Here is an 11,799-nt window from a genome sequence, read left to right as displayed (position 1 = left end):
CAGGATCCTAAGTTCTTGAGAAGTTCAGTTTGTAGTGAGATTACTTTGAAATTAAATTGTGGAGAAAAAAAATACCGATGTGGAGCCCAGAATAGTTTTGAGATTTCTTTTTCTGCAGTTGCCATTGCTTATGAACTTTTTCTGCAGTTGCCATTGCAGCAGCTCCACTCAAGAGAACAGAATGAATACGTTTCAGTGGCTTTCAAGTAATATATCAATATTGGGAAGAGCCTATCTAAGTAGAAGTCATTGCTGGCTTGCCCTGGGTAGGAAGGGGAGGGGGAGAATGGATTGAAGGTAGAATCCTAGACACCTGCAACCCACAAGATAACATGTTGCCTTCAGTCTATTTCTTCCAGATTTAGGTGCACTGTACTCACTTGTTTCATAGAGCACTACATGGTGGAAAGACTGGAGTGTATACCATGACAATCTCCAAGGTTCACAATAAAGTATAAGAGGAGCTTTCCTATTCATGTTCAGAATAGAATAGAATTTTTTATTGGCCAAGTGTGATTGGACACACAAGGAATTTGTCTTGGTGCATATGCTCTCAGTGTACATAAAAGAAAAGATACGTTCATCAGAAACTTATGTTCACCGTACTCCCTGTTTCATGATACAGAAAGAACTAGAAGTTGGAGGGAGCTTGCTTTTTCTAACCTGCCAGAAAAAAACTTGATTCAACTCGAACCCTTTCTGGGACCACAGAGGGAAGAACACTCTGTTCCTGGACACAGGAACAAGGGCACTGCAATTCTGTGCAGTTTTAGGTGCTGTAGAGTGACATGAAGAGTAATTGTTGTTTTGTCACAAGTTACTGCTGCAATCACATCTATGTATGCGTGTGTTTTGATTTATTATGAGAAGCAACAGACCATTTGAGACTCAGATATATATCGTTCAATGCCCAACAGTTGGAAACCTTGTTGATTTCCTGCCCCTTATGCAGGCATCTATTCATAGATCTTGATCTACTTCTGCCCACCAAAGAAACATTCCTCTTTGTGGTTGACAGTTATAATCTTGAAAGTATTAGATAATCTTGACAGATAACTGATTATATTTATGAACCCACTAAATGGCACTTTAGATTAATAATTTCCTTTTGTACCATAATCCAGATAGAGCAAGGATGTTTATCTTTATTCACTGGGCATTGGGATTTACTCAAAGCAGTTATGAAAGATGAGAAATTAAGTCGGCTGATGGTATGTTGTGTCACTACTAATCTCACTGCAACGAGGGAGCGCAGTGACTAATGGGTAATATCAATGCTGAGACAAAAATGGAGCTCCAAACACCCATTGAAAATTAGATATTATTTTTTTTTAAAAAATGCCTTTTTTATTGTAAAATGGACCTAATGTAATGACATTTTAATTGTCCCTTTTTATTTTCAGATTCTTTTCCCAGATCCCATGGCAGGCAAAGGGCATGGGTTACGTACAACATATCTACATTTGCTGTGATAATCTATCATTGATTGTTTGCAGTTGACTGTCTCAGTGCTTAACTCTATGTACTCTTAGGTGCTAAGCCACTGGTGTTCAAGCCACTGGTGTTGATTTGGGGTTCAATATGTGGTGTAGCTGCTTTCTAACAGCCCATCTCAACAGAAGAGAATATTTGTGACTGGGGGTTGAACTATGGGGTCCTTGGTGCTCCCTGAGCTTGATGGTTTTCTTGCAGACATTTCATTGCCCAACTAGGTAACATCATCAGAACTACAAGGGAGTGGGGTTTCTAAATAGAGACCAAACCCCACTCCCTTCTAGCACTGGTGATGCTATTTGTTGGGTAATTAAATGTCTGCAAGAAAACAACCAAGGTCAGAGAGCACCAAAGACTCCGCAGCCTGTTCTCAAGTCTCACCTCCAGGAGTCACTAAAGAAACCGCCTCTTCTGCTTTGACTGAAACCCGAATCTTGGACTCGGAGAGATAACCCCGAATTCTCGATCGGCGGCCGCGTCCCTGAAGGATGTCCCCAAATGGGGCTTCCCATAAGACTCGCTGGCGCTCGATTTAAGCGCAGCAAGAGTGACATCTACCGCACTTTTAACCGACCCGCATGGCGCCTGACTTAGCCAAAAGTTGGAACTTTGCGCACGACTCCCTGGCTTCTCAAATTGTTATAAGAAGACAAAAGAAACAACCGTGGGATCTCAATGGGTTGGAGGTTTGCTGGTCATTTGGCAGGACCGGAAGGCAGATATAAAGTGAATTTAGGAAGCAAGGCTTGGTCTCAACGCGGGTTGTTTAAAACCATTTTCCTCAACCGGGGTCTGTTGGGCTTTATAGTCCTGTAGCAGCCCGCAGCGCTCATGCATAAATTTTTAAAACTGCTTTCGCCTAAGCGAGGCGAGATTTAAATACTTATTGGAGTGCAATTCTCAACTTCTTGTTCCCGAGCTTCCTCTTGCAAGTTCCAACTCGGGCTGCTAGGCGTCGAAGCAAAATTCGGGGTTGGCTGCTGTTCTCGGTCGTTGTTCTAGCCAGACTTTCCACACACACACACAAGCCGGGAAAGCCTTTCAGTTCAGCGAAATTGGCGCTTTGGGTGCTCCCTTAAAAAGGGAAACCCGAAAGTGGCATAAGCCCGCTATAGCGCCCCGGGACTCTACCACCTCGCGCCCATTTTCGAGAGCGATTGGAGCTTTGCGCCCATCCTTGCAGAAGCTGCGTCCTCCCCATTGGCCGCTTTAGACGAGGAAGGTGTGAAATGCGGAAGTTTTCCGCGCCGAATTGACAGCAGCCCCGGCTCGGCTGCCTTTTTTTTTTTTGTGAGCAGTCGCCGCCGTTCTTGAAAGCCTCCATGGCTACTCTGCCCAGTTCCGATCGGAGGGCCTTCGCCCTGAAAATCAACAGGTAGGCTTGGTTTCCTTGCGCTTTTGGAAGGGGCTTTATTTTCTCCTTGCCCTTCACCGGCTCCCGAGAGTCGGGCAGCTTTTGCCGGCGTGCCTTGGAGGCTGATTGGGTGGTGTGGGAGGAGGAACGGAGAACTTGGGCAGTGAGTAGGTTGTGAGGATGAGCTGCGGATCTGGTGAGAGAGAGCCACGCGCCGGCGTATAGAGACGCTCACATTCAAGGGATTTATGCTATTCTGGCTGTGTATAGAGCTCTTCCCCACGCTAGATTAATTACCACTTTAGCGTTTTTAGACTCTACTACAGCAAGGGTGTTCATTACCTTGGCAACTTTAAAGACTTGCGGACTTTTAACTGGGGAATTCTGGGAGTTGAAGTCTGGTTGGGGAATTCTGGGAGTTGAAGTCCACTCTTTGGACACTCTTGCTGCAGTCTAGAGTCAACAGTTTCTTCCTTCGGAAAGCACCCTCCCTGATAAATAAGAATGCAAAGATGTTATTTGTATAGGCAGTTATTTGCTGTGTAAAACATCTTTACAGTTCTGGCAAGTAGAAAAGGCCAAGTGTTTGGTCAGAACTTGCTCTGAGCTTGTTTATAATACTATCAGTAAATCTTTAACAGGATATTTTACTTCTTTAAGATGACTTAATTTGGAATAATTGAAAAGACGACTTCGGAGTTTTCCTATGACCTGCATACATGGTGTATTGAAGCTTTCTTCAGCAACTCTGTAATCTACAAATCTGTCATTTTGCCCATTTTTAAAGAATTCCTGTAAATATAATGGGATTAAGCTGGAGGCAAGACAGTGAGGAAATAACATGCAGTTTGTGGTTACACTGTGTCATGTCTTATGGTTTGTGCAATTGCAGAGGAGACAGAAACTTAGTGCAGACTTTTATTAAACACCACTAAATAGATTGACTTGCTCAATATGTGGTAAAAAAATGTAACAGTTCTGACATTTAGAACTGACCAGACCAGTGTTAATTTCATGAGAGATATTTTTCCCCAAAAGAAATAATATATGTAAACCTATACTTTTTGCTTTTGATTTTAGACTGTATTATTCAGTACCCATTGCAACAATATTATTAGTGAATGAATTCATTTTATACCTCATTGCATTTATTCAGTTTATTTCATAAAGTGATTTTATACTTCAGTAAATTCTTTCTGTTTCTTACAGAATTACATTTTAAATCATTATACATTTTGCTTTGCAAATACTGAGTTGTTGCAAATAGAGTTGCAGTTGTTAAACTGTAGTAATGATGCTGATACATTATCATTATTTATCTGTACATTGCCAGACTTACAACTGAAATATCTCACAGGGTATTTTCTTTTAATCCAGTATGGTACTACAATATTTATACTAATATTTCAACTAATATTTCAACTAATATTGTATTATACTACAGCTATAATAATTCAAATCCTTATGATATTGTAGATTGCACTACGCAATGTTGTTTTTGGCCATCTGAAGTCATAATATTACATATTGTGGATAAACAGTATTATGTTTATTTACATAGTGCAATATAGATAAAAGCCTCACTGATACATTTTAACCTTAGATTCCTGCAATCTCATTAGCTCACATGAAAGACAAGAACACATTTTGTAACTGCTGTTCTTCATTTTAATTTTAAAATCCTTTCCCAAGATGAAAATAAATTAATTTTGTAAAAAAAAACACACGACTAGAGTCTTGAATAATAAATTATTTTTCACTGTAGAAAACAAAGTGAAACAAAAGATCTCTTACATTTTTGGACTGGAACTAGGGCAGTGTTGTGAGATCAAGAGGGAACATCATTACACATAGTTTACAACAGGTTTTTGAACTTTATGGTGCACCTTGCCTGTTGTAATTCTTCCTGTGCATTGGACTTAATTTTTAGGGTGTTTCCTTTATTTCTTTAAAAAGCAACCATGCTTCATATCTAGGGTCACACTTGGAAGTCTTTCCAAGATGTTTCTCAGCATGTTATTCAAACCAGGTCCCTAAATTCATTGTTTTCTTTACAAAATAGAACCTAAAGCAAAGATTGTTCTGGGTTACAAACCATGGTATCTTTTGGAGTAAAAACCAAAAAATGAATGCAAACAATTCCTGGTGGGGTTTTTTTGTTAGTTCAATTCATTCCATTTGTGGAAAGAGCCCAGCTCATGTGATGTGCAGGACCCAACCTATTGTCTACAGAGAGTCATGTCAGTGGCTTTGAGTGAAATATTCAGAGGCTGTTACAAAAACAGAAAGGGCAGAAGCATTTCTTAAACCCAGGGAAAGAAGAAGGTGTTAGAAAGTCGCTCAGGTTGGCTCCTTTTTGATATTGAGTTGTAAGATGAATGGGAGGAAAAAAACAAACTTGAAAATTGTGCTAATAGAGCCTATCTCAGCAGTATCCAATCTTGGTATCTTTAAGACCTGTAGACTTCAACTCCCAGAATCCCCCAGTCAGCCATGAATTTTGGGAGGTGAAGTTTTCAGGTCTTAAAAATTGCCAAGGTTGGACACCCTTGGCTTATCTCAATAAAGTTTCCAGTTCTCTTGTGGAGTCAGCTTCCTTATCATGTCAGCTTTGAAGGACTTACGTTGTCAAACAATAAAACCATTTTATGTCTTCAATGTCTGTCCTTCTTAATGGAAAATGTATCAATATTTTTAAATTTTTCCCAGCTGATGCAAGTTTTTTACAAACCTGAATTAAAGATGTAACAGCAATGATCTATTATTATACAACATCTACAAATTCCAAATGCTCCACCTTGAAGTTGTGCAAAAAGTAGGAAATGTGTTTTATTCAAGTCAGTTGTAGTCTGAGTGAGCCACAAACTAAAACACTTGTAATGTTCCGGGTTTCAGCTCAGAAAAAAAATTGAAAAGAGTCTGCAAATTTTCTGTTTATACCTTTTTAAATATTAAATTTTGGACTGTGAATTATTTTTCTCATGATAAGCACTGGTGGTCATTGGATAGACATTTGTGCATAATAAGAGAAGGTCTAATGATGGCAGAATAGCAGTTTAATATAATGCAATATATCCTGCAAATCTTTTCTAACGATGATAACATGAGAATATGTGAATGTTCTGCTAGTCTGTGGGAATAGACATAGATTGTTGGTTTCTTTCATTGTTGCCTGGCAAACTAGCTTGCTTTGGCTTGATTGAGATTTGGATCACTCTGTCTTCTAGCAATTCACTTGGTATTGTTGCTTTGCCTTTTATATGTGCCAGGAGAGAATACACATTTCTAAAAGTAGATAACATGGTTTACTACCAGAATAGACCCATTTAGTCTCCTGGTTTCATGTCTGGAGGCCAGAAAGGTTCTTGAGCCATAAGTTAATTCCTCCCCTAGGTCTGTATGAAATGAGGCATTATGAATTATATATATAGGTAAGGCAGCCAACATAAGTACAAACAGTGAATAGAACAATCCCCTCTACATAATGTAATCAATGGAGTCTAGATGGCAACTAAATAGAGTTTTATGTGTCTCGAGCCCCAAAACCACATGTATGTGACATCTGGAAAAAAAAATGGTGACATTTGATATTCTCTTTAAATGTGGAAATAGCCATGCTGCTGTTTGATTTACCTGAAAAACTGGTTACTGAAAAGTCAAGCTTTGAACAGCAGAAACAGATGCAGATTTCTCTCTACCTGTTTTTCAATTCACATTCTTCAGTCGGAAAGAATGGTAGCTAAGGGATTAACACAATAACCCTAAATATTTACTCCTTTTTGTGCTTAATCTCAGACATTTCCAACAATGGTTTGAAGTCTCCTGTTGAAATGTCAAAACAGGGTTGAAAGAATGTATAACTAACTTCACAACCTGAAAAATCTGGCTCTTGTATGCTATCACCACAGTGAAAAAATGCTGGTTTTCTGTTTGTATTATAGCTATGAAATACATGAATTGCAGTTATTCATTAAAAAAAATTGTAAACAATACATGACAGTCTTTACTGTGTACCCTTGTAATCAGATTTAGCATTTCCTTTTCCAACTATCTTTATATTGGAAAAAAAGTTACATTCTTATAAAAGTACTGTTTTAAGAGAAACTAATACCAATTCATCACCAATCCTTGATTATGGTCTTTAAGACAGAAAACATACACAAAAATATATTATACACACAGACACACAAACATAATATCCCCCCATTATTATTTGTACATTATTTGTATTATTTGGGAGCGAACATAGTCAACACATCTTCCTCCTCCTATTTTCCCCACAAAAAGCGACCCTTTGAGATGGGTTGCGCTGAGAGAGAGTGACTGGCTCAAAGTCACCCAGCTGGTTTTCATGCCTAAGGCAGGATTAGAACTCACAGTCTTCCCAGTTTCTAGCCTGGTGCTTAACCACTAGGCCTCTCTCTCTCTCCTCTTGCTCTTCCCTAAAATATAGAGATGAATAAAAGATTAAATACAAATACAAAGAAAAATAATACAAATAGTGATGATGATGATGATGATTATTATTATTATTATTATTTATTCGATTTTTATACCGCCCTTCTCCCGAAGGACTCAGGGCGGTGTACAGCCAAGGTAAAACAAACAGTGCAATATACAATTAAAATACGAATTAAAAAACTTATTACATAATTGGCCTAAAAACTTTGAAACATATAAAACTAAAAACCCATTAAAAATTAATAATAAAAATTTAAAACCAATAAAATTTAAGCCAGCCCCGCGCGAATAAATAAGTGTGTTTTCAATTCGCAGCGGAAGGTCCGAAGGTCAGGTATTTGGCATAAACCCGGGGGAAGTTCGTTCCAGAGGGTAGGAGCCCCCACAGAGAAGGATCTTCCCCTGGGGGCCGCCAGCCGACATTGCTTGGCGGACGGCACCCTGAGAAGTCCCTCTCTGTGTGAGCGTACGGGTCGGTGGGAGGCATGAGGTAACAGCAGGCGGTCCCGTAAGTACCCAGGCCCTAAGCCATGGAGCGCTTTAAAGGTAGTAACCAAAACCTTAAAGTGCACCTGAAAGACCACAGGTAGCCAGTGCAGTCTGCGCAGGAGTGGTGTTACACGGGAGCTACGTGAAGCTCCCTCCATCACCCGCGCAGCTGCATTCTGGACTAACTGAAGCCTCCGGGTGCACCTCAAGGGGAGCCCCATGTAGAGAGCATTACAATAATCCAAGCGGGAGGTAACGAGCGCATGAGTGACTGTGCACAAGGCAGCCCGATCAAGGAAGGGGCGCAACTGCCGAACCAAGCGAACCTGGTGGAAGGTCCTCCTGGAGACGGCCGTCAAATGATCTTCAAATGACAGCCGTTCATCCAGGAGAACACCCAAGTTGCGCACCCTATCCTTTGGGGCCAATAACTCGCCTCCAACAGTCCGCTGCGGCTGCAGCTGACTGAATCGGGGTGCCGGCATCCACAGCCACTCCGTCTTGGAGGGATTAAGCTTGAGCCTGTTCCTCCCCATCCAGACCCGTACGGCTTCCAAGCACCGGGACAGCACTTCAACAGCTTTGTTGGGGTGGCCTGGGGTGGAAAAGTACAGCTGATATCATCAGCGTATAGCTGGTATCTCACCTCAAAGCCACTGATGATCTCACCCAACGGCTTCATATAGATGTTGAACAGAAGGGGCAAGAGAATCGACCCCTGTGGCACCCCACAAGTGAGGCACCTCGCGGCCGACCTCTGCCCCCCTGTCAACACCATCTGCGACCGGTCGGAGAGATAGGAGGAGAACCACCGATAAACGGTGCCTCCCACTCCCAATTCCCCCAACCGGCGCAGCAAGATACCATGGTCGATGGTATCAAAAGCCGCTGAGAGGTCTAATAGGACCAGGGCAGAGGAATAACCCCTGTCCCTGGCCCTCCAGAGATCATCCACCAACGCGACCAAAGCTGTCTCCGTGCTGTACCCGGGTCGGAAGCCGGACTGGAACGGGTCTAGATAGACAGCTTCATCCAGGTATTGGGGTAGCTGCCGCGCCACAGCACTCTCTACAACCTTCGCAACAAAGCGAAGGTTGGAGACCGGACGATAATTACCCAAAATAGCTGGGTCCAGGGAGGGCTTCTTGAGGAGGGGTCTCACCACCGCCTCTTTCAAGGTGGCAGGGAAAACCCCTTCCAACAAAGAAGCGTTGATAATCCCCTGGAGCCAGCCTCGTGTCACCTCCTGAGTGGCCAGCACCAGCCAGGAAGGACACGGGTCCAGTAAACATGTGGTGGCGTGGAGCCTCCCCAACAACCTGTCCAGATCAAACTCATTCCAAACAGACTCAACAAGACGTGCCTCCTCCCTCTCGCTTGGATCATCCCAATTTCGGTCCAGACCATCCCGGAGCTGAGCGATTTTATCGTATAGATAACCACTAAACTCCTCGGCACGTCCCTGCAAAGGGTCATCCCGCACCTCCTGATGAAGGAGAGAGCGGATCACCCGAAACAGGGCGGCCGGGCGGTTATCTGCTGATGCAATGAGGGTGGAAGCGTAGGAACGCCTCGCCTCCCTCATTGCCACTAGGTAGGTCCTAGAATAGGACCTAACTAGTGTCCGATCAGCTTCGGAACGACTGGACCTCCAAGTACTCTCTAGGCGTCTTCTCCAGCGTTTCATCTCCCTCAGCCCCTCGGAGAACCAAGGGGCTGGATGAGATCTGCGCCGGGTCAAAGGCTGCAAAGGCATGACACGGTCCAAGGCCCCAGCCGCGGCCTGTTCCCAGGCCACAACTAGTTCCTCAGCCGAGCCGTGGGCCAGATCCTCAGGGAATGGCCCAAGCTCCGTCAGGAACCTCTCAGGGTCCATCAGGCGCCTGGGACGGAACCAACGTATAGGTGATGGTGGGTGGCGGTTCGGAAGTCCAGGCGAAGGAGAAAATGATCTGATCGGTTCTGTTACTAAGTCATCTAATTCCAGATCATTTAGCCACTGTCCAGAGATATAAATTAGATCCAGCGTGCCTCCTCCAATGTGCGTAGGGCCATCATTTACTCAAATCAGGTCCAAGGCCGTCATGGAAGCCTGGAACTCCCGAGCTGCAGTCGATGACAAGCCAGTCGATGCAAGTCGATGACAAGCCAGTCGATGGCAGGTTGAAATCCTCCATGACTATAAGTCTGGGGGTCTCAACCGCCACACCGGCAAGTACCTCCAACAGCTCGGGCAGGGCTGTGGTCACGCAGCAAGGAGCCAGGTACGTGATCAACAAACCCAACTGATTCCTATGGCCCCACCTCACATAGAGGGATTCACAGCCGGCAATCTGAGGAACAGTGGCCTCCCTCGGCTCTAGATCTTCCTTAATGACAACCACCACCACCCCACCCCTACCTTAGGCCCTCGGTTGATGAAATGCTCAGAAACCCGGAGGGCACAGTTCAACAAGAGGACCCCCCCCCTCTGGACCCAACCAGGTCTCCGTAATGCCCATATTACCAAACTTAACAATAATCTTCTGTCACAAATGGGTCAAATAAAATGAACATAGGTGTAGACTCGGGCAACCTGGAAAAATACATCAGATTCCTGATTGGATAGAAGTGATGAAATAAGCATCCTATTTTGTACCAGGATATTTCTTAGAATAGGATAAATGAATTTTATTTTGGATTTCCTGTAAGAGAGCAACAGATGTAGCTCAGGGACTTTATACAACCACCCCCACCCCTACCTTAGGCCCTCGGTTGATGAAATGCTCAGAAACCCGGAGGGCACAGTTCAACAAGAGGACCCCCCCCCTGGACCCAACCAGGTCTCCGTAATGCCCATATTACCAAACTTAACAATAATCTTTTGTCACAAATGGGTCAAATAAAATGAACATAGGTGTAGACTCGGGCAACCTGGAAAAATACATCAGATTCCTGATTGGATAGAAGTGATGAAATAAGCATCCTATTTTGTACCAGGATATTTCTTAGAATAGGATAAATGAATTTTATTTTGGATTTCCTGTAAGAGAGCAACAGATGTAGCTCAGGGACTTTATACAACCACCCCCACATTGGCATTCATGTAGAGGGATGCTTTTGTAATGCTCCCAGGGGACTGTGAAAGGTAAGGCATCCAACCAGGCCAAGGTAAAGGTCTGGTGAATTGTCCATTTTTAGAACAAAGAAGAGAGAGGTTGTTGGCACATGCCCATTTGAAAAAAAATATCTTCAAATATGGGTCATTTGATAACAGATTTAGACTGGTTTGGAAGTACCAGGATCCCAGTTATAGAGTGATTCCTGGCATCTTTAAACTGTAATAGACAAAGGCTCTCCAAACCTAAAGGGTGAGGTTTACTATTAGCTCTTGTTAGTCAAATTGATTTAAAATGGCCTGTAACCCTCCATTCTTCTAGTCATTGAAGGAACAGCTGAAGGAAGGTTTTTTGTTTTTTTTAATCTTCCTGCTAACAGCTGCTTCTCAGCTGTCTGTTTTTTTTTCATAGGCATATCAAAAGAGAAGCACTCTCTGACCTTACGTTCATAGGTTAATGGTTACTGAGATTTTATCATCTCCAGATATTGATGTGTTTATTTTCTTTCGTATACTTTGGATTTTATTTTGCACCCTGATCATCTTTGCAAGCTATCTAAAGGATTACCTTAGGTAGGGTATACATTTTGAGACAAATAAGGTGTAGAATAATAAGAATAAGGCGTGCATAAGAGCACAAACGTGCGTACCGTTCCTGTCCTATTGTTCCTTTTCATTATATCAAATTAACATAGTTATTGCATTCTTTTGCTTATATATATATATTTTTCTTATATGATGTGTTGTTGTTTTATGTCGATGTTTGTATACTGTTGTGACAAATGAAATAAAAAAAAATACATTTTAACAATAAAAAAGAAATCCACACATTAGGAGGCCAAAACAATTTAAGTAGGTTAAGTATTTGAAACTGCCTTTTTTTGACTTGCTGTTGATAAAAGAC

At 42.5% G+C, this 11,799-nt stretch overlaps 1 protein-coding gene across 2 annotated transcripts in view; it reads left to right on the top strand.

Moving 5' to 3' along the window:
* Positions 1-2,469: 2,469 nt before the first annotated feature.
* The window catches only part of DOCK8 (dedicator of cytokinesis 8), a 95,223-nt gene continuing 85,893 nt past the window's right edge, over positions 2,470-11,799 (top strand). For both annotated transcript variants that reach the window (XM_058173479.1, XM_058173478.1), the window contains exon 1: positions 2,470-2,869. In XM_058173479.1, coding sequence (XP_058029462.1) covers positions 2,817-2,869 — 53 coding nt within the window. In that variant the 5' untranslated portion in view covers positions 2,470-2,816. The remainder of the gene's footprint in view (positions 2,870-11,799) is intronic.

Source organism: Ahaetulla prasina, chromosome 2, assembly GCF_028640845.1.
Source record: "Ahaetulla prasina isolate Xishuangbanna chromosome 2, ASM2864084v1, whole genome shotgun sequence".
NCBI classification, from domain to species: domain Eukaryota; kingdom Metazoa; phylum Chordata; class Lepidosauria; order Squamata; family Colubridae; genus Ahaetulla; species Ahaetulla prasina.
The sequence above is the reverse complement of the archived record's forward strand: the minus strand, read 5'-3'. Positions and strand labels throughout refer to the sequence as shown.